General features: G+C 43.3%; 1 protein-coding gene and 1 long non-coding RNA gene across 2 annotated transcripts in view; one reads left to right on the forward strand and one right to left on the reverse strand.

The window, feature by feature from the left end:
* Nucleotides 1–24,140, forward strand: part of LOC144605049 (uncharacterized) — a 58,192-nt gene that overhangs the window by 12,528 nt on the left and 21,524 nt on the right. The window contains exons 10-16 of the mRNA XM_078420091.1: nt 102–221; nt 10,710–10,819; nt 12,152–12,236; nt 12,771–12,835; nt 16,320–16,418; nt 18,670–18,697; nt 21,508–21,656. Coding sequence (XP_078276217.1) covers nt 102–221; nt 10,710–10,819; nt 12,152–12,236; nt 12,771–12,835; nt 16,320–16,418; nt 18,670–18,697; nt 21,508–21,656 — 656 coding nt within the window. The remainder of the gene's footprint in view (nt 1–101; nt 222–10,709; nt 10,820–12,151; nt 12,237–12,770; nt 12,836–16,319; nt 16,419–18,669; nt 18,698–21,507; nt 21,657–24,140) is intronic.
* On the reverse strand, nt 11,506–14,364 carry LOC144605031 (uncharacterized). Its single transcript, XR_013548806.1, has 3 exons — nt 14,271–14,364; nt 12,944–13,031; nt 11,506–11,984 (listed from the first exon to the last, which is right to left on the reverse strand). It is a non-coding gene; the product is annotated as an uncharacterized LOC144605031 (long non-coding RNA).

The raw sequence follows: 24,140 nt of genomic DNA on the forward strand, positions 1-24,140 counted from the left end.
TTGGTTTTTTGTAAGTGTTGTTGAAATATTAACCACAGTCCCTGTTATTGAGACTGTTGTTTAATCTGGTAATGTTCTCTTTATTTCTTGACTTGATTCAGGCTGCAGAAGAATGAGTTCAGTGCAGATGGACAGAACCAGATGGAGAGTCTGCAGGGAATCAGACCGGAACCGAGTGTGGATCTGGGAATTCAAGAGGATTTAGATGCAAAAACAGGGATGTAATGCTGAGCCACTATAAGGCGCTGACAAGGCCATATTTGGAATATTGTGAAGAATTCTGCGCACCATATCTGAGGATGTGCTGGCTCTGTAGCGCGTCCAGAGGAGGTATACAAGAATGATTCCAGGATTGAGTGGGTTGACGAATGGTGAGCGTTGGTCGTCCATGGGCTGGAGTTTAGAATATTGATGGGACTCCTCGTTGAAAGGTACACAATAGTGAAAGACTTGGATAGAGTGCGAGTGGAGAGTCTGGGACCATAGGTCATAGCCTCAGAATTAATGGGCGTTCTTTTAGGAAGGAGCTGAGGAGAAGCTTCTTTTGCCTGAGGGTGATGAATCTGTGCAATTCTTTGCCACAGAAGGTTGTAGAGGCCACATCTGTGGATATTTGTAAGGCGGAGATAGATAGATTTTTGTGTGTACAGGTGTCAGAGGTTATGGGGTGAAGCCAGGCGAATGAGTTTAGGAGGGAGCGATACAGTGCCCTTCATAATGTTTGGGACAAAGACCCATCATTTATTTATTTGCCTCTGAGATTTTGTAATAGAAAAAAAATCACATGTCGTTAAAGTCCACATTGTCATATTTTAATAAAGGCCATTTTAAAACATTTTGGTTTCACCATGTACAAATTGCAGAAAAAATGGTATTGTTCCCCCCATTTTAGTGGACCGTAATGTTTGGGACACAGCAATGTCATGGAAATGGACGTGTTCATGTTTCGTATTTTGTTGCATTTTCTTTTCATGCAATTACTGCCTGAAGTCTGCGATTCGTGGACATCACCAGTTGCTGACTGACTTCTCTGGTGGTGCGCTGCCAGGCCTGTATTGCAGCCATCTTTAGCTTGTGCTTGTTTTGGGGAATAGTCTCCTTCATTTTTCTCTTCGGCAGAGAAAAGGCATATTCAATTTGTTTCAGATCGGGTCATTGACTTGGCCACTCAAGAATTTACCATTTTTTAGCTTTGCAAACTCCTTTGTTTCTTTAGTAGTATGTTTCAAACCATTGTCTGATGTCTCTCACAGTTTTATTCTTGTTTCTCAGTCCCATAATGGCTTCTTTGATTTTCATTAGCACAACTTTGGTCCTTATGTTGATATACAGCAATAAAAGTTTCCAGCTGTGACGAAAAGACTGGAGAAAAGATCACGTGTCGAGAAATCTCTTCTACCTGCATTAAAGAGGCATTTGAACACACCTTAGCAATTATAGACACGTGGGAATCTAATTGTCCCATTCTGGGAGCTTTTGGATTTTAGGGCGGTCGCGGTAGAGTTGCTGCCTGACAGCGAATGCAGCGCCGGACACCCGGGTTCTATACAGACTACGGGTGCTGTCTGTACATAGTTTGCACATTCACCCAGTGACCTGCATGAGTTTTCTCTGAGATCGTTGGTTTCCTCCCACACTCCAAAGAGGTATAGGTTTGTAGGTTAATTGGCTTAGTAAATGTAAAAAGTGTCCCTAGTGGGTATAGGATAGTGTTAATGTGCGGGGTTCGCTGGTCGGCGCGGGCCGAAGGGCCTGTTTCCTCGCTGTATCTCTAAACTAAAAAACTAAACTAAATTAAATTATGGTGCCCTGAAATTGGGGCACTATGTATAAACACAGCTGTAATTTCTACATGGTGAAACCAAACTATTAAAAAATACCCTTTAATAAAATCTGCCAATGTGCACTTTAACCACATGTGATCTTTTCTATTACAAATATCAAATGGTGGAGCACAGACGCAAATAAATAAGTGATGGGTCTTTGTCCCAAACATTACGGAGACTACTGTAGATCAGACATGATTGAATGGCGGAGTAGGAAAACAGAGTTGGTGGTGAGATTTCGGAGTGGAACACCCCTGTCCCCTGTCCCTATCAATGGTGTGGATGTGTAGTTTACCAGGAAGCATACATACCTTGGATTGTACCTGGAGAGTAAACCCGAGTGGTCCAAGAACGCTGAGGCCCCGCACAAGAAGGGCAGACCCAGCTGTACATTTTGAGAAAGCACTGCTTCTTCAACGTCTGCAATGAGATGTTGCAGATGTTCTACCAATCGGTGGTAGCCAATGTTATCTTCTTCGCTGCCTTGTGCTGGGGCATCAGGGCGAAGGCCACATACGCCAGTAGGATCAACATCTCATTAGGAAGGCTGGCTCCCTCCTGGGGCGGAGTTGGATTCATGGGAGGTGGTCTAGGAGGGGAGGATACTCCTCAAACTGAGGAGCATCTTGGACAATACAGCTCAGCCCCTCGATAACACACTGGTCAACCAGGGGAGCACCTTCAGCAACAGGCTATTTCCACCAACATGCAGCACAGAACGCCACAGGATATCCTTCGTCCCTGTAGCTATCAAACTGTACAACTTATCCCACTTCTGTCGTGGGGAAGACCGAGACTAAGACTGACTCCCATCCCCAATCTTTGCACATCCCCATTCTTTCCACTCAGTTTAATTTCATTACATTTTGTTTCGGGGTCATTATTTTGATAAAGTGAAAACCATGTCTTAAGTCTCCTAATTTCTTTTTTTAAAAATATTGATTCAACACCATGCTTCAGATCCTGAGGGGGAAATATAGGGTAACTATAGAGTCATTTATCCAGATTCAAGGACCAGAGGACCTTGCTTTAAGATAAGAGGATTTGTTTAAAAATAGGGAACTGAGGGCAACTTTTTCGGCACAAAGGGTAGCGGATATTTAAATGAGTTGCCAAATGAGATATTTTTGGATGGTACTATCACCAGATTTAAAAGCCATATGCACAGGAAATGTGGATAGGAAAATGTTATAGAAATTAAATTCTTAAGGGATTGGACAGGCTAGACGTAGGAAAAATGTTCCCGATGTTGGGGAAGTCCAGAACCAGAGGTCACAGTTTAAGAATAAGGGGTAGGCCATTTAGGACTGAGATGAGGAAAAGCTTTTTCACGCAGAGAGCTCTGAATTTATGGAAGGTTCTGCAACAGAAGGCAGTTGAAGCCAATTCATTGGATGTTTTCAAGAGAGAGTTGGATATAGCGCATGGGGCTAACGGAATCAAGGAATATGCAGAGAAAACAAGAATGAGGTACTAATTCTGGATAATCCGCCATGATCATATTGAATGACGGTGCTGGCTCGAAGGCCGAATGTCCAACGCCTGCACCAATTTTCTATGTTTCATGTATTTTCTGTTTATAATACTGTTGTCAGATCACTTTCCCTCCTGGGATAAATAAAGTTCTATCGTATCGTTCCACGTTGTATATCTAAACCAAACTAAACTAAATGAAAGTAACCTAAAGTAAACGTCCTCTGGACCTCTCCAAAGCCTGCACATCCTTCATCAGATTTGGGGCCCAAAACTACTCACAATACTCCAAATAGGGATTCTCCATTCACTAACTCAACCCTTCGGATATACAAAGATATTCTTACATTACAAGAATATAATATAAGAGACGTAAAGACTGAATTAAAATTGAAAAGGCAGACCCTTTATTTTGTGGACAGCGCCGCTGAGTGATGCCCCGCCGCAATCGCAGCTCCTGTTCTTTTGTGGTGACTTTGACATTTGTTCGCCACCTGTATTCACAAACATCAGAATATTTTACGAATACAATAGGGTTTACAATCTAAAGCTAGCTTTGTTTTGTGGACAAGGAGGCGGTGCTTTGCTGCGATGACGAGCCTTCATGAATTGTGGACCCATAGGTAACTTTATAAGTTCATTAAGTTCCAGGACCAGATTCTTGATTAGTGTGGGTGTCAGGGGTTAAGGGGTGAAGGCAGAAGAATGGGGTTGAGAGGAAGAAATAGATCAGCCATCATTGTATGATCAGCCATGGTCAATTTGAAGGGCGGTGTTGGCTCGAATGGCTGAATGGCCTACTCCTTCACCTATTTTCTATGTTTATAAGAATGCTGTAGATTCCACGGGTCGAAAGGCCTAATTTTGATCCGATCTCTTATAAACATGAACAGAGGTCACAGTTTAAGAATAAGGGGTAGGCCCTTTAGTGCTGTGATAAGGTAAATCTTTTTCACACAGAGTTGTGGATCTGTGGAATTCTCTGCCACACAAGACAGTCGAGGCCAACTCACTGGACGTTTTCAAGAAAGTTAGATTCAGCTCTTACGTAAAAAGAATCAAAGGATAGGGGGAGAAAGCATGGATGGCGTAGTGATTTTGGATGATCAGCCATGATCATATTGAATGGCGGTGCTGACTCGAATGGCCGAATGGCCTAATCCTGCACGATTTTTAATGTGTTTACGAATTAAAGTGTTGTGGATAAAATACAGGAATCTGTCTTTGCGGCGAGACACTACTAGGTGGGAGTGTTTACCACGGGAAAACAGGATGTGTCATTGCAGTGGCTCACCACTGGGAAGGAGTGTTAACCACGGCATAACAGGACTTGTCATTGCGCCAGGAGGAGAGAGTCTACAGTTAATGTCAAGACCCTGAATGGAGGTTACAGAGGGATCTTGGAGTCAAAGTCCATAACTCCCTAAAAGCGGCAACACACGATGCTCTTGCCCTGTTACATATGCTTTGAAAAAACCTTTTTGCGTAATAGGTCGAATATGGTAAACTTATCCCTCAGATTCCTATCAAATCTTTTCCCCTTCACCTTGAACCTATATCATTTGGTGCTTGATTCCTACTCGATTCATACTCTGCACAATAGACTCTATGCATCTACCCAATCTCTTCCTTTTATGATTTTGTACACCTGTATAAGACCACCCCTCATCCTCCTGCGCTCCACGGAAATGAGACCCAGCCTACTCAACCTCCCCCTGCAACTCACCGTCTCGACCTGGCAACATCATCATAAATGTTCTCTGAACCTTTTCAAGCTTGACAATATCTTTCCTATCACGTTATTCTATGTTTCTCTGTTTCTATGTAACATGGTGCCAATGATGTTAATTGATTTATTAGATAAATCAGTTTATTTTGTGGCAACATCAGTTTAATTAAGGGCCTGCCGGCGACTGTCAAAGTCATAGCAGATCGCCAAAATTTTCTTTTACCAGACGATAATGACCACGACAATGCCGAGTCAGGTCGAGATTACATCGTCTTCGGAAACATCACAAAAATCCCACGCTGTCAATGTTTCCCCGGCGTCCTAATTTTCGCTGAATTCACTGAGAAGTCGGCAAGTACTTGAGAGTTTTGAACTATAACATCTTGTATGGGTTATTTAACCAAGCTTCACGGTAACAAGGCAAAACTGGATTGACTTCCAGTTTAGTAATAGCAGTATTAAGAAATTTAATTTAAAAAGTGGTTAAATGGATTTTTGTGAAAAGTATGTGGGTATTCTTTGAAAATGTAGGGAGATGCATATCTGGTTCCTGGGTTGCATAACTGGGTTGGAAGCCTATAAACATTGCGAAATTCCCACGCTTCCCTGATCGTCAAACTGTCGCCTCCAATCTACCTGTCAAATGTCGTGACGGTAAATAAATTGGTTAAACACAAGTATTTCATGGTATCTTGTAATGACTTTACTTATTTTAATATTATGTACTTCTAAATGCATCTAAGATAACCTAACAAACCTGCGGACAGCAGGCGATAGCGCCCGCAATAAGCAAAGATACCTGCCGACAAGGCAGCTGGCGCCGAGAAATTTCAAACCAGTTGATTTCACAGCTAAGCGCCGAGATCCACTACGATTCTTGGAAGACTCCTCACGATCATGCCCGCGACACCCGGCGAACTAGTTGCCGGGAGTCGCCATAAAACCGCCTAAAGTGTGACAGGCCCTTAACATTGACGGTTTTTAAAACTGTATACGGTTGCTGAGTGTTTGGATTTATGTTAATATTCAAGTTTAATTACTCCAAGTCGATGGGGGCAGATGTGGTCTCGAGGTCCTTATAAGTTTATAAGTTTACGACTTTGTAATGTCATAGCTTTATTTTCGTTAAGTTCAAATAGCAGAATTTAGGCCATTTGGCAGGAGAATGTTGAGAGGGAAAGATAGATCAGCCACGGTTGAATGGTGGAGTGGACTCGATGCTCGAATGGCCGAATTTTGCTCCTATCTCTGATGAATATGAATTAAAGTGTTGTGGATAAAATACAAGGTACCATTCATTGCGGCGGCTCACCACTGGGTGGGTACGTTGATCACCAAATAATTAAGGGTGGGGTGGGGGAGCACCATTAAATAACTAAAGGAGGACACCATGTTACAGGAAAGATATTGTCAAGCTTGAAACTGTTCAGAAAATATTAATCAGGATGTCGCAAGGACTAGAGGGTGTGAATTAAATAGGAGAGAGAGAGAGGGACAGAGAGAGAGAGAGGGAGACAGCGAGTGGGAGAGAGGGACAGAGAGAGGGACAGATGGAGAGGGATACAGAGTGGGAGAGAGACAGAGAGACAAAGAGAGACAGAGGGAGAGAGAAAGAGACAGAGATAGAGAGACAGAGAGAGACGGAGACAGAGAGAGAAACAGAGAGAGTGAGAGAGAGAGAGAGAGAGAGAGAGAGATAGAGAGAAAGTGAGAAAGATACAGAAAGGGAGAGAGATAAAGAGATAGAGACAGAGAGAGAGAGACAGAGAGGTAGGGAGAGACATAGAGCGACACAAGAGAGAGAGAGAGCGGAAGGAGAGTTAAAGAAAAAGGGAGGGAGAGAGAGGGGGAGAAAAGGCAAGAGAGGATAGAGCGCGAGAACGAGAGAGAGTGAAATAGAGGTTTAGTTCAGGGACCCAACAGGCTATTCGTCGCATTCAGTCTCCTCTTCCCTCATTCCTGCTTCAGGAATTAGGAGAATGGAGAGTGACAGTTATAGAGCAGGAGGAGAGGGGAGGGGTGAGAGAGGAGGGAGAGTGGGAAAGAAAGAGGGAGAGCGCTGGAGTGAAAGAAGGGGTGAAAGAGGAGAGAGATGAGAGAGAATAATAATAATAATAATAATAATAATAATAATAATAATAATAATAATAATAATAATAATAATAATAATAATAATAATAATAATAATAATAATAATAATAATAATAATAATAATAATAATAATAATAATAATAATAATAATAATAATAATAATAATAATAATAATAATAATAATAATAATAATAATAATAATAATAATAATAATAATAATAATAATAATAATAATAATAATAATAATAATAATAATAATAATAATAATAATAATAATAATAATAATAATAATAATAATAATAATAATAATAATAATAATAATAATGTGGCGGCTCCCGAGGGTCGGGCCATACCACTCACGACCCCTCGGCACGGGAATGGGTCGATCCAAGGAGGCGGACTTCGGCCGGGAGTATAAAGGTCAAGGATCGCATGACTCTCACTCTCCTTGAGTTCCAGCTAGCTACAGTAAACTCACCTTCTCTAGCACCTGACTACTTGAAAGGGGCGTGGCTGTGTTCTGCAGCTGCGGCTCACCGGCAGTCTCTCTGTCTTTTTTTTGTTTTTTGTCTATTGTCATCGTTTAATGTACGTTTTGTTCTATTTTTTAACTCTGTGTATGTGGGGGGTGGTGGGGGGATTGGGGGAAACCTTTTTTCTAATCTCTTCCTCAACGGAGATGCGACCTTTACCGTGTCGTATCTCCGTTCGCGCTACGGCCTAACGTCGTGGAGTCGGCGCCCTCCAGCTGGGATCGACCTTGAAGACTCCGGTCGCAGGGCCTGGACTTACCATCTCGGAGGCTTCGGCCGTGGGCCCTGCAGACCGCAACATCGGGAGTTCGCAGGTCCCTGGCTGGCGACCGGTTTTTGGGAGCTCCAGCCGTAGCAGCTTCGACCGCCCCGAAGCGCGAGGTACGATCGACCCGCTCGCAGGCCCTTCATCGCCCTACGTGGCCCCGACGCAGCACTTTCCATCACCCGGTGGGGGCTCAGGACTTTCATCGGCCTGCTCGGCTCGGCCCTGGGACTTTCCATCGCCCGGTGGGGGCTTCAAAAATTTGGGAGCCTCGATCACCTCGTGGCACCACGGGAGAAGAATGAGGAGGAGATAAGACTTTTCTTTGCCTTCCATCACAGTGAGGGTATGCCTGGAGCAATCACTGTGATGGCTGTTTGTGTAAAAATTGTATCTGTGTGTCCTGTGCTTTTTGTTGTCTACTGCCGGACCCTGACGTGAGAGGACGCTGGCGTTGTTTATTCGCCGCTTTTCCGTTATGATAGTTTGTCTGTTTGTTTTTATGTTGATTGTTTTTGTAAAGCGCTTTGAGCACCCGATAAGGCGCTATATAAAATAAATGCTTATTATTATTATTATTATTATTATTATTTCGGCCTACTTGGCACACTACATTGGTGACCCCGAGCGGTCTATTATAGGACAATGGACAAGACATGGAGCGCAGCCTTCGCCTCGCTGTCCGAGGGCGCTACACCGGTCCTAAATGGCCTACCCCTTATTTTTAAACTGTGACCCCTGTTCGTGTCCATATGAGAGACGAGCAAAATTAGGCCTTTCGACCCATCGAGTCTACTCCATCATTCAATCATGGCTGAACTAGCTTTCCCTTTCAACCCCATACAATTGCCTTCTTTCATTAACACCTGACACCCGTACTATTCAGAAGTCACCTCTGGGTCCACAATTCATGATGGCTCTTCACCACAGCAAAGCACCGGCTGCTTATCCACAAAGAAAGCAAGCTTTGGATTTAAAACCTACTTTCTTCATAAAATATCCATACGTCTGTACATACAGACGTGGGACGAATGTCAAAGTGACCATAAAATAACAGGACGTGCAAGTGAGGCGGGACACCACAAGGTGGGAGTGCTGTCCACAAAATAACAGGACTTGTCGTCGCAGCGTGCAGCACCGGGTGGGAGTGTTGTCCACAAAATAAAGGGTCTGCATTTTCAATTTTATTCTCGTTTTATTTTCCGTTATATTACATTATTATAATGTAAGAACATCTTTGTATATCCGGAGGATTGAGTTCGTGAATGGAGAACCCGCATTTGGAGTATTGTGAGTAGTTTGGGGCCCCAAATCTGAGGAGGGATGCGCTGACGTTGGAGTGGGTCCAGAGGATGTTCAGTTTCATTTACTTTAAATATTGAGCGTGGAACCATACGATACGATAGAACATTATTGATCACAGGAGGTAAATTGATCTGCAACAGTCATAAGCAAACACAGAGTACATGCAACATAGAAAATAGATGCAGGAGTTGGCCATGCGGCCCTTCGAGCCAGCCATTCAATATGATAATGCTGATCATCCACAATCAATACGAATCCCATATTTTCTCCCCAGCTCCCTTTATTCCGTTAGCCCCGAGAGGAAAATTGTCCCGATGGGCGGCACGGTAGCACAGCGGTAGAGTTGCTGCTTTACAGCGAATGCAGCGCCGGAGACTCAGGTTCGATCCTGACTACGGGTGCTGCACTGTATGTAGTTTGTACGTTCTCCCCGTGACCTGCGTGGGTTTTCTCCGAGATCTTCGGTTTCCTCCCACACTCCAAAGACGTACAGGTATGTAGGTTAATTGGCTGGGTAAAATGTAAAAATTGTCCCTAGTGGGTGTAGGATAGTGTTAATGTGCGGGGATCACTGGGCGGCACGGACTTGGTGGGCCGAAAAGGCCTGTTTCCGGCTGTATATATATGATATGATATGATATGATATGTTATTGGGAGTCCAAAAGACAGGATTCACAGTTTAAGAGTAAGATGTTAGCCATTTAGGACTGAGATGAAAAACCTTTTCACCCATAGAGTTGTGCATCTATGGGGTTCTCTGCCGCAGAAGGCAGTGGAGGCCACTTCACCGGATGATTGGATTTACGGGGCCGAAAATTGTCGTGCTATCGGGTACCGTTTTGGCTGCAGTTCAGGAACAAACAAACAAACAAACAAACAAAGACACACAACATAATTACAAACAAACAAGAATTTTAATATAAAGATGATAGTACCTGCCTCAACTACCTCATTTGGCAACTTATTCCAAATATCCACCACCCTTTGCGTGAAAAGGTTGCCCATCAGTCCCTTATTTAAAAAATCCCCTCTTATCTTAAAGCAAGGTCCCCTGGTTCTTGACTCTGGGTAAATGACTATGCATTTATCCTATCTTCTCCCCTCATGATCTGAAGCATGGTGTTCTACCAATATTTTTTTTTAAATAAGAAATTAGGAGATTTAACACATACACATACCCACGCGCGCGCGCGCGCGCACACACACACACACACACACACACACACACACACACACACACGCACGCACTCACACACACACACACACACACACACACACACACACACACACACACACACACACACACACACACACACACACACACACACACACACACACACACACACACACACACATGGGGACTTCCTCCTCTCCTTCCCCACACATGCACACTTCCGTAAATCTCCCCATCCAAAACCAACCGCACGTACCAGTGGAATGTTCTCCAATCCGGAAGCACCGGCTCCGACATCCCACTCCGTCAACAGAGCAATGCTCTTCATCTCCCCACCCTACAAGAGTTTAATGCCATCGACCCCCAACGCCACCACGGTGATTGTTGTTTCCCGGCGATGTCGACGCTTACTGGGAACACGGGGTTAGCCAGAATTAGACCCTGCATGCCAACAGGAAGAGTCCCGTCATCTCAAACTTGTGCATACGTGGGAACATTTGATACTAACATCTGAGAATACTTGAGGACGTTCAACTTTGAATATTGGAGGTGGATGACATTAAACTCTTGTAGGGTGGGGAGATCGATGGCATTGCTCTGTTGATGGAGTGGGATGTCGGAGCCGGTGCTTCCGGATTGGAGAACATTCCACTGGTACGTGCGGTTGGTTTTGGATGGGGAGATTTACGGAAGTGTGCATGTGTGGGGAAGGAGAGGAGGAAGTCCCCATGTGTGTGTGTGTGTGTGTGTGTGTGTGTGTGTGTGTGTGTGTGTGTGTGTGTGTGTGTGTGTGTGTGTGTGTGTGTGTGTGTGTGTGTGTGTGTGTGTGTGTGTGTGTGTGTGTGTGTGTGTGTGTGTGTGTGTGTGTGTGTGTGTGTGTGTGTGTGTGTGTGTGTGTGTGTGTGTGTGTGTGTGTGTGTGTGTGTGTGTGTGTGTGTGGGTTTCATATGATTAATTTATTTTGAGCACGCTTAGGAGATCCAATGATTTTAATTTTCGCAGCTTTTTATTCTATTGAAAATATGTGAACATCTGACAGATTGATAAATAATTGTGAAATTAAAAGGTAAAATATATCAACGGATAGAAAAACATAACAGATTTCGCTTTCACTCTGATTCGAAACGTCAACATGACAACAACTAAATCATAGACATATTAGTCTCATCTGAGTAACCGTTAAACGGAGCCTTATCTCCAGGAGGTTCCAGTCACGGTCCTGGTGCACAATGACCATAACTGTTATAACCCAGGATGGACACTGGAATCGGATTTAATTTCGAAATGCCTTGACGCTAGGATTAGTACAGCTACAATCTTAACGGGTGCTGCCAGGATCAGCAGATAGTAACAGACAGCGTGCAAGAGGAAAGTGTATTTAAAAATATTCAGCGTTCACCGGAGAGTGGGCCCGCGCGCGCCTCTGCGACAACCTTGTTCATTGAGGCCGGTGACCTCATAGAGATCCGAGAGTCTTTCTGGAGGTTATTATCCTGTAAATAACTGTTCATTTGGAGAATCAGGCTGAGGCGGGATATCACATCTGGCCGCAGCTCATGGCATTTCTCGTGAGGCAGAGACGGAAAGACTGAAGGAAAGATAAGCACTATAAACAGGCAAGATGAGAAAACGAGCAACTTGTTTCAACAATCCGAATCGCACAGAATACTGCGTGGCACGAACAACCCCGTGTCTTGGAAACAGGGTGTGGAGGCATAATCTGTTAAAACTATGTACTCAGTTAAACATTATCAGACTGCGATGAACTTTGTCAAGCGTTTATCAATTTACCGTCAGAGCCCATAAAGCTGAGTGGCTGCGATCGGAATCTGGAGACCTTGTAAGGTCGGGCAGTAGAAAAACTGTAACCAGTGGTTTTCCGATAAAACATCCACTTCGCATTTTTATCGAACTATTCAATGGGGTTCATATTTGACAATTTTTTAATCATATTTTCTATGTAGGAATTATTGTGGTCAATTGTATTTTGCATGAGCAAACTTACCAATCTAGATGTTTGCAACCATAATAAACAAATATAACATAATGAGAGGCATAGTTCGGATAGACTATGGTGTCGTACTGGGTGGAATTTGGGGGGGGGTGGGGTGGTATGCAAAAGGGTTTGTCGCAGGAATTTGAGGGTAATGATCTCCGAATAACTTTCGATGTCAGGTGCTTAATAAAATAAGACTGGTTAAGAATTGGGGTGAAGGGCGAAGACCAGAAGCCGTTACTATTGAACCCTCTCTGAAGCTGTTACAATTGTTGTGGAGACGTGGTTGTTGTCAACATGCGCTGATGTTGTAAGGTTTGATCAAACATTATGTTGGAACTCTTCGTTTGAATGAGTCTTTGTGTAATTATGTACCAGTATCGGGGATCAGGGTGTGAACGTGTTTGCTGATGAGGCTGAAGTCCAGCTGAAATTTAGTCGGGGTGTGTTCACTTATTGTTAGGACCTATAAAACTCAATCACTCGGATACGCTTCAAGCAGAATCGGGAGTTCAGCGCCAGGTAGGAAGAAAAACTATATGGGGCAACACCTTTGTGTGTCCATCGGAAAACCTTCCATGGTAGTATTTCTATGCAGCTGCATAATCGGGTCCGCAGATTAATGTTTCAATAATGGGTCTGAAAGGAAATAGATTTTTGTTTAACAATACGTATTTCGCAAAATTCAAAACCAAACTTCCTCGAGTAATCTCAGCAGCTGCTGATAACAATTTTGCAATCCATTGCTCCCAGTAATGAGCAAGTTTTAAATCTTGAGACCTTTTCTGCCGACATGCAGGACCTGACTATGGCAACGGGTCGTCGTCGACAATGCCGATGAACAATATCTGTCACCGGGGGGGGGTGGTGGGTTAATGGGAAGTGAGTCCGTGAATTATAACAACAGCTATAAACAATTAGTGTAACATTCCATTCCATTATTCCATATAATTCCAGTAGATCTGCTATTTTTCACAAGTGTTATAATCCGTCTTTATCATTTGTAATTGAAAGTGCATCAGATATAATGTGGTGGTTTCCTTTCTTGTCAATGCACTTAGCCCGAAAAGAGTGGGCAAAACTGTTCCATCGGCCAGATCAGTTTTATGAAGTGAACGATACAGAATAGCATTTTAAAAAACACAGTTCGACCCGTCAGGGGAATATTTTGTGGGGTAATGCAGCTCTTGCAATTCACACGAATAATGTATCCTGAGGACGGTTAGAAGATCCAATTGTGTTCATTTTCATAGCTTTTTATTCTAGCGGAAATATTTAACATGTAACACAGATTGGTAAATAATTAGGGAATTAAAATGTTAAAGAGAAAAAAAAACAACAGATACACCAAGTATAATTTCGCTTTCACTCTGATGTGGAATATTAACATGACAAAACTAAACCATGGAGAAATTGGTTAAAATTCTATGCTTTAAACGGAATCATATCTCCAGGAGGTGAAATTTTCGGTCTTGCTAAACAATGACCTTAACAGCAATGATCCAAGACTTTCGCAATGTCTTGCTGCCAGGATTACCACAGCAACAATTCAAACGCGCACGGTAATGATCTGCTGAAAGTATCACAGTGTGCAAGAGGAAAGAGTATTTCAAAATATTCAGCGTTCACCAGAGATTGGGCCCGCGCTCACCTCTGCGGCAACCTTGTTCCTGGAGGCTGGTGTCGTCATAGAGATCTCCTGCATGTGTCTCTGGAGGTTGTTATCCTGTTAATAAAAGTTTGTTTTGTGAACCATGTATCATCAGCCTGGGGTGGGATATCACACCTGACCACTGCTCATGGCGTTTCTTGTCAGTAAGAGAGGGAAAATGTAATCTGAAGGAAAAAGTAAGCACTGTAACCGGGCACGGTCCTCACCAAGGTCCAACGAGGCAATCTGTTCAAACAATCTGAATCATACGACCATTAGTTGATTCGCAACAAGGCCGGAGTTGAAACCATTGCACGGAGGCATCAACTGATAAAGCTGTGAACATAGCTAATCATTATCAGACTGATATGAACTTTGCCCAGGTTGTGCTCATTTATGGTCAGAACATATAATGCTGGCTTGATGTGATCAGAATAAGAATACAGCGTACAAAGCGGGGCAGTAGAAAACATTAACTTAATGGATTTCGAACAAAGGAGCCACTTCTCACTTTTATTGACTGACCAATACTGTTCATTGTTAAACAGTTCTTGTTGCACTTGCCGTCGTGCAATTAATGCGGCCAATATTGTTTCGCCCGGTAAAACGTAGCAATCTACAATTTTGCAATAAAAGGAGAAAAAATATAAAATTAATAATGGCACAGTCAGGATAGAAATAGGTACATGCACATTCGTTTTCAGAACAATTAAAGACACGCGGTTCAGAAAGGGATAGGAATGGAGACCTACCGTTCCATAAAACAGATGTTGTTGCCAAGGTAAATTCTGAGGAAAGAGAATTGGACACGTTGCATTTTTGTTTGAAGAGAACAAAATTGCATTCGCCCGAAATTAAATTATTGGAAAATGAAAGGATTAACAATGGGTTAATTGCCTGTCCGGATTGTGCAACAGGTCCCCAAATAGTCAACTTGAGTTGGAGGAACAAATATGCTGGGTGATTGCGGATAGTTGCAAGAATAGTAGTATTGTCATGGGAGGGCGTGGGATAGGGAGTTTGAATTTTGCAAACAATTACTTTTGTTTTACATTTTTTTTAAATGGAGTTATAGAAGGTGTAAAGAAAAAGGAGAAAACTACAGTGTGAAACACTCAGCACATTGGACAGCACTTGAGGAAGTCCCAGTTCTGATACATCATTGCACTTTCCACTGTTTTCAGCATTTTCTAACAATAAATTGAATAAGCTATGTCTCTATTAAAAAACAAACAATCATTTGTACTTGGGAAGATCGCACATGATAGTTGGCCAAATGTGCTCAATTTAACTGCTAGATGTTGTTTAAAGGCAGAGATCAATAGTTGTATTAGTTACGGTCAGGAACTCCCACGTTTTATCACTAATTCGATATTTGTCGATGAAATCAGAGATCTGCCGCACAGTAATAAATGAAGTTTGCAAGCAAGATTTTCATCAGTTAAATAAATAATGGAAAAAATGTCCCAATGTTGGGGGAGTCCAGAACCAGGGGCCACAGTCTTAGAATAAAGGGGAAGCCATTTAAAAATGAGGTGAGAAGGAACTTTTTCACCCAGAGAGTTGTGAATTTGTGGAATTCTCTGCCATAGAGCGCAGTGGAGGCCAAATCACTGGATGGATTTAACAGATTTAGTTAGAGCTCTAGGGACTAGTGAAATCAAGGGATATGAGGAGAGAGCAGGAACGGGTTATAGATTGTGAACGATCAGCCATGATCACAATGAATGGCGCTGCTGGCTCGAAGGGCCGAATGGCCTCCTCCTGCACATATTTTGTATGTTTCCATGTTTCCATGAATAGCTCTGACAATAGGAGCATGGTCGTCACTTCTCCCAAAGTCGGTTGTGGTTGAATCGGTGTGACAGCTGGTTGCTGAGAGGAATAATGTTTAATAGTCTTTTAAGTTCAATAGTATGTTAGATGGGGTTTAGGAAGAGGTTAGTGTGTCCCATTGAAGCGGCTGAACGGCTGAAGCCACTGCATTCTCCCTTGGGCCACCTGGACGGTGTGGGAACGTCTGTCCATGTCAAGCAGGAGCCTGGTCTCCCCGAAACAAGGGTTGTGTCGACCCCAAGTGTTACCGTCGGATTTAGTTTTCCGATAGGGAGTGAGCAAGAGGCTTCTGTGAGCCTGCATGGGTGTGACCGGACAGTCCGGGATCTGTGACGCCCGGTACATTGGATCAGACAGTGGGGTTGTGTTAAATGTCAAGGCAATGTTTTCCTTTGAATTCTATTGTTGCCTTACATTATGGTCAATAATTTTTATTGCAGAGCTTCAGAGTCTGGGAACGCATCTCATCGTCATCGTCATGGCCGACAGTGACGACCGGGAGGGCAATACAGGAACCTGTACATCAAGCAATAAGAAAGGTTTGTGGAGGCGTCTGTGAAATATTAATACTGCCCTGTATTAATACTGACAGTGGGTCTGGATTTAGTGCAGTGCGAACCGTCTCATTGATGACCACTCTTTTTGGAAGCAAATGTTTTCTGTTTCTGATTAAGTCATAATACGTCTGCCACCTGTCAATCTCTCTACTCCAATCCCATTTGTCAGCACGTTACCTGCCCCTTACTATTCCCTTACAATTCCAATGCTCATCCAAGTCCTCCTAAAATGGTTTGAGAGGACCTGCCTCCAACACCAGCTCAGGCAGTGTGTCGCAGACCGCGGCCATCCTCTGAAAGATTCTTCCTGAGAGATAATCCTCTTAACCTTATAATCCTCACCTTATATCGATTCTCTTGGTCTTAGGCACTTCTACTATGGAGAGAAGTAATTTCGCCATTGAACCTCACATTTTTCATAGTTTTCTGCATCTCTATCAGATCGTTGCTCGCCTGCTCCTGCTTCAAGGATGACAACTTCAACAAATATTCAGTCCTAAGTAATATCCTGCTTATCCTCCTCCGCACCCTCTCCAGCACAATGACGTAATTCTCATAGTATGGATACAAGAATTGTACACGCGCTTTAAACTTATGGCGTAATCAACTTCCTATAATGTCGGAATTGACCACTCTGCACTTACCTTCTATGCTGCAGCGAATAACAAGAAGCAAGCTAAATGTTGTCTTCACATGTGCTATTGACTTTAGCGAAATATATGGATTTGTACTCAAAGATCTCTTGTTTAGAGTCATAGTGTGATACAATGTGGAAAAATGCCCTTCGGCCCAACTCGCCCACACCGGCCAACAATGTTCGAACAATGTCCAGCGCATGGTCCATATCTCTCTAAACCTGTCCTATTCATATACCTGTCTAACTGTTTCATAAATGACAGGACAGTCCCAGCCTCAAATACCTCTTCTGGCAGCTTGTTCCTGACACCCACCACCCGGTGTATGAAAAAAGTTACCCCTCGGATTAGCGGAACAACCTCGGCTCTTGATTTTCACTGTGAATGTCCTGCCCTTATTTGACCCTCCAACATGCATCAACTCAACCTGATCAGGATTACATTTGATATGCCACTTCTCTGCTTCACATCTTGAATAATTGTCCACAAATATGGGTTCAAATCAAGCCACGGCAGTAGAAATTAATCAAGTGATCACAATAATATTGGCAGCTAACTGAAAGGTCAAAGTCAATAATACTTTGAATAAATTATCACAGTGTCTCAAAGTATCAATCATTTAGTTTTTAGACTGGATATCTGGAAAGAGCATAGGAGCAGATTCAAGGCAGCTTCTTCAACGCTCTATCAGTTTCGCGAACTAAGGATGTATAATATAAGCTGAGGATGTATTCGTGTTCTCCCAATTTACCACGTTGCGGCCTCTGAAAAAGAAGATTGGACAGAAAGAATTGTCCCACTCTGGTCATTCATTCTTCTCCCTCCTGCCATCCGTTTGAAAGCACATAAATTTGTAAGTGCGCTCCATCATACACAGGAACAGAGTCATCTCCTCTGTGTAATCAGACGTTTCAATGGTCCTTTCATAACGTAGCGGACTGTTAGATTCCCATCTCCCCGATTGTGGGCTTTGGACTTTGTCTGAGGAATGAATTGATGCGCTACAATGCTGAGAACTACTTTCTGTACTATGTATCTCCACCTTTACTTTAAGTGTTTTCTCGACATTGAACTGTGTGTGGTATATCTGTTCTGTTTGGATAGCATGCAAAACAAATATTTTCACTGTACATCCGTAAGTAATATTTGTACATCCGTACAAATATTTTCACTGTACATCCATGGAAGCATTTGTAATCATTTCCCAGAGTTCTATATAGACAATAGACAATAGACAATAGGTGCAGGAGTAGGCCCTTCGAGCCAGCACCGCCATTCAATGCGATCATGGCTGATCACTCTCAATCAGTACCCCGTTCCTGCCTTCTCCCCATACCCCCTCACTCCGCTATAGATTCAGGATCAGTTCTTGTGGATTGGAGGGTAGCTTATGTTATCCCACTTCTTAAGAAAGGAGGGAGAGAGAAAACAGGGAATGTTAGACCAGTTAGCCTGACATCGGTGTGGGGAAAATGCTGGAGTAAATTATAAAAAATGTAATAGCGGCACATTTGGATAGCAGTAACAGGATCGGTCCCAGACAGCATGGATTTACGAAGGGGAATTTATGCTCGACTAATTTCTTATAATTTTTTTAGGATGTAACTGGGAAATGGATAAGGAAGAGTAAGTGGATGTGGTGTCACTTGATTTTCTGAAAGCCTTTGATAAGGTCCAACATAGAACATTAGTGGGCAAAATTAGAGCACCTGGTAGGGCAATGACATGGATAGAAAATTGGTTGGCAGACAGGAAACGAAGAGTAGGGATAAACGGATCCCTTTCAGAATGGCAGGCAGTGACAAGTAGGGTACTGCAAGGCTCGGTGCTCGGCCCGCAGCTGTCTACAATATACATTGGGCCTTCTGCAGTCGCATAGGACCCTGGTGAGACCACGTCTGGGGTATTGTGCGCAGTTTTAGTCTCCAAATTGGAGGAATTACATTCTTGCTATTGAGGAAGTGCAGCGTATGTTCACAGGGTTAATTTTTGGGATGGCGGGAATGTCATATGTTGAAAGAATGGAGCAACTGGGCTTGCATACACTGGAATTTAGAAGGATGAGAGGGAATCTTATTGAAACATATGATTATTAAGGAATTGGGCACGCTGGAGGCCGGGACATGTTCTCGATGTTGGGGGAGTCCAGAATCCGGGGCCATATTTTAAGAATAAGTGGTAGGCCATATAGAACAGAGACGAGGGAAAACTTTTTCACCTAGAGAGTTCTGAATCTGTGGAATTCTCTGCCTCAGAAGGCAGCGGAGGCCGATTCTCTGGATGCTTTCAAGAGAGAGTTAGATATAGCTTTCAAAGTTAGTGGAGTCAAAGGATATGGGGAGAAGGCATAAACGGGGTACTGATTGTGGATGATCAGCCATAATCACAGTGAATGGCGGTGCCGGCTCGAAGGGGAGAATGGCCTCCTCCTGTACCGATTGTCTATTTTCTATTGTCTATTTGTAAATATGACACCATTAAAGCGAAACCTAAAATGAATGCGTGGCTGAGGATTAGTTACAGAGGACGGAGATTCAGATATTTGGACCATTCGGTTCTCCACTGCGGCACAGGTGACTTGAGGTGGAACTAGTTACACCTGAACTGGAAGGGGACTAGCATCCTGGTGGCATGTTTGCAAGTGCTGCCAAAGATGGTTTGTGCCAGAGCGGCTGAGGGACAGAATCCAAAGTAGTTCTGAATGAGGTGTGAGTCAGCGAGCACTTTGTGACCAGTGACCACAGTTCCATTAGCTTTGAAATCGTGTCTAGAATATATATTAATGATTTGGATGATGGAATTAGAAGTAACACTCGCAAGTTTGCAAATGACACAAAGCTAGATGGCAGTGTGAACTACGAAGAGGATGTTAGGAGGTTGCAGTGTGACTTGGACATGTTGAGTGAGTGGGCAGATGCATGGAAAATGCAGTATAATGTAGATAAATATGAGATTATGACTTTGGCGGCAAAAACAAGGAGGCAAATTATTAACTCAACGGTGTCACATTAGGTAAAGGGGACGTGTATCGAAACCTGGATGTCCTTGTATACCAGTCACTGAAAGTAAACATGCAGGTACAGCAGGCAGTGAAGAAAGCTAAGGGCATTTTGGCCTTCATAACGAGAGGATTTGAGTAAAGTATAGGAGTAAAGAGCTCGTTCTGCATTTATATATGGCCCTGATGAGACCGCATCTGGAGTATTGTGTGCAGTTTTGGTCTCCGAGTTTCAGGAAGGACATCCTTGCTATCGAGGCATTGCGGCGTAATTTCACGAGGGTAATCCCCGGGATGGCGGAACTGTCATATGAGAAAAGATTGGAAAGACTGGGCTTGATTTCATTGGAGTTTAGAAGGATGAGGGGGGATCTTATAGAGACGTATACAATTATGAAAGGACTGGGCAAGTTGGATGCAGGAAAAAATGTTCCCAGTGTTGGGGGAGTCCAGAACCAGGGGCCATAGTGTAAAAATAAAGGGTAGTCCATTTAAACGTGAGGTGAGAAAAAAACCTTTTTCACCCAGAGAGTTGTGAATTGGTGGAATTCTCTACAACCGAAGGCAGGGGAGGCCAATTCACGAGAACATAAGAACAAAATCAGGAGGGCAACAATGGTGCACATGACGTGTCGAGCGATTAGGGAGAAGCCAAAGAGATTTACATATATTAGGGGGGAAATGGTAACTGGAGAGTGAACGGATACCAACAGTTGTCAAACTATGTGAACAGCTGTAGGAGATTGGCTGGGTTATTAATTCAAATTTCGCCTCTGTATTTATCTCTGAGGCCTGAACAGGTGTATCCATAGCCACTGTGAACAGGTAGAGTAGACACTGCAGGAGCCATGGCTGAGAAATATAAATCATCGTTGGACGTGTGCGAGGTGCTGATTATTTGAAGGTAGATTATGCTTTGCGTCTCTTTCAAAAGTGATGCTAAGGAAAGCTTGATAACTATATACCTGCAAACCTAACGTCTGTCGTACAAAAGTTGCTGAAAGGGCTATAAAGCCATAATATCTAGGTATTTGAAAAGACAGAGTTTGTTTCGGGGCAGTCGGCATGGTTTTGACACCGGAGATGGTCTTTCACAAATTTGATTGGTGTTTTTAAGAAGTAACTTAGAAGTAACTAAGAAGGTTGATAAAGACAGGGTTAGAGACATAGTCCATATAGATTTCAGTCAGACCTTTGATAAGTTTCGTTGTGGTAGGTTAGATCCTCCTATGGGGTCCTCGATGAGATAGCTAACTGCATGCGGAATTGGCGTGATGGCTGGAAGCAGAGCGATGGTGGAAGATTGTTTTCCGGACTGGAGGCCTGTGAATGGTGCGATACTTGGTGTCCGTGTTGGGCCCCCTGCTATCTGATTGACTGATTGATACTTTATTTTCATGTGTACTTAGTACAGTCACGTTCGTTGTTTTGCTTACAGTGTACATATGCAAGAGTCGACACGTAAAAAGTGCCGACAACGTTGCAAAAGTACACGTAATAGTCCCACTTCATCCTCCCCTCGCCTCTTTGATCTCTGCTCTCACTACGAGAACAAACAAACTCGATACAAATATTTGCAGAATTTTGGCAAGTATGATGTTGTGGGAATTAAAGAGACATGGCTACAAGAGGACCAGGGCTGGGAACTGAATATTCAGGTGTACAAAACGTATAGAAAAGACAGGCATGTGGGCAGAGGGGGTGGGGTCGCTCTGTTGGTAAGGAATGATATTCACCCCCTTGCAAGGGGTGACATAGAATCAGGAGATGTAGAATCAGTATGGATAGAAATGAGTAATTGTAAGGGTAAAACGATCCTAATGGGAGTTATCTACAGACTCCCAAACAGTAGCCTCGACATAGGGTGCAAGTTGAATCAAGGGCTAAAGTTGGCATGTCGCAAATGTAGTCCTACGGTGGTTATGGGAGATTTCAACATGCAGGTAGACTGGGGAAATCAGGTTAGTAATAGACCCCAGGAGTTAGTGGAGTGCCTCCGAGATGTACTCTTTTAACACCTTGTACTGGAGCCTACCAGGGAGAAGGCAATTCTGGATTTAGTGTTGTGTAATGAAACAGATCTGGTAAGGGGACTCGAGGTAAAAGAGCCATTAGGAGGCAGTGATCACAATATGATAAGATTTACTCTACAAATTGAGAGGCAGAAGGAAAAATCGGAAGGGTCAGTATTACAGTATAGCAAAGGGGATTACAGAGGCTAGAGGCAGGAGCTGGCCAGATTTGACTGGAAGGAGGCCCTAGCAGGGAAGACGTGGAACAGCAATGGCAGGTATCCTGCGAATAATGCAGAAGTTCAGGATCAATTTAACCCAAAGATAGGGGAAAGATTCTAAGGAGAGTAAGAGGCACTCGTGGCTGACAAGGGAAGTCAAGTACAGCATAAAAATAAAATAGAAGAAGTATAACATTACAAAGAAGAGTGGGAAGGCAGAGGATTGGGACTATTTTAAAGAGCAACAGAAGATACCTAAAAAGGCAATACGGGGAGAAAAGATGAAGTACGAGGGTAAGCTACCCAATAATATAAAGGAGGATAGTAAAAGCTATTTTAGGTACGTGAATAAAAAACAAATAGTCAGGGCAATTTTGGGTCCCTTGAAGAAGACAGAAGCAGGGGAATTTATTATAGGGAACAAGGAAATGGCAGACGAGTTGAATCGGCACTTTGGATCTGTCTTCACTAAGGAAAATAAAAACAATCTCCCAGATGTTCGAGTGGCCAGAGATCCTAGGGTGACGGAGGAAATGAAAGAGATTCACATTAGGCAGGAAATGGTGTTGGGTAGACTAATGAGACTGAAGGTTGATAAATCCCCAGGGCCTGGTGGTGGTGCATCGCAGGGTACTTAAGGAGGTGGCTGTAGAAATCATGGACGCATTGGTGATCATTTTCCAATGTTCTATAGATTCAGGATCAGATCCTGTGGATTGGTGGGTAGATAATGTTATCCCACTTTTTGGGAAAGGAGAGAGAGAGAAAACGGGAAATTATAGACCAGTTAGTCTGACATCAGTGGTGGGGAAGATGCTGGAGTCCATTATAAAAGACGAAATTGGGGAGCATTTGGATAGCAGTAACAGGATCATTCCGAGTCAGCATGGATTTACGAAGGGGAAATCATGCTTGACAAATCTTTTGGAATTTTTTGAGGATGTAAGTAGGAAAAATGACAGGGGAGAGCTGGTGGATGTGGTGCACCTCGACGTCCAGAAAGCCTTCGACAAGGTCCCACATAGGATATTAGTGGGCAAAATTAGAGCACGTGGTATTTATTTGGGGTATGGTACTGACCTGGATAGAAAATTGGTTGGCAGACAGGAAACAAAGAGTGCGGGCAAATAGGTCCCTTTGAGAATGGCAGGCAGTGACTAGTGGGGTACCGCATGGCTCGGTGCTGGGTCCGCAGTTATTTTCAATATACATTAATGACTAGGAAGAAGGGATTGAAAGTACCATTAGCGAATTTGCAGACGATACAAAGCTGGGTGGTAGTGTGAACTGTGAGGAAGGTGCTCTGAGGTTGCAGGGTGACTTGGACAGGTTTTGTGAGTGGGCGGATGCATGGCAGATGCAGTGTAATGTGCGTAAGTGTGAGGTTATCCACGTTGGTGATAAGAATAGGAAGGCAGATTATTATCTGAACGATATCAAGTTAGGAAAATTGGACGTACAACGTGATCTGGGTGGCCTAGTGCATCAGTCACTGAAAGGAAGCATGCAGGTACAGCAGGCAGTGAAGAAAGCCAATGGAAATCCTGCCTTCATAACAAGAGTAGTTGAGTATAGGAGCAAAGAGGTTTTTCTGCAGCTGTACACGGCCGTAGTGAGAGCGCACCTGGAGTACTGTGTGCAGTTTTGGTCTCCAAATTTGAGGAAGGATATTTTTACTATTGAGGGCGTGCAGCGTATGTTTACTGTGTTGATTCCAGAAATGGCGCGACTGTCATGTGTTGAATGACTGGAGCGACTAGGCTTGTATACACTGGAATTTAGAAGGATGAGAGAGGATCTTATCGAAACATATAAGATTATTAAGGGGTTGGATACGT

Source organism: Rhinoraja longicauda, chromosome 23 (genome assembly GCF_053455715.1).
Source record: "Rhinoraja longicauda isolate Sanriku21f chromosome 23, sRhiLon1.1, whole genome shotgun sequence".
Classification (NCBI taxonomy): Eukaryota; Metazoa; Chordata; class Chondrichthyes; order Rajiformes; family Arhynchobatidae; genus Rhinoraja; species Rhinoraja longicauda.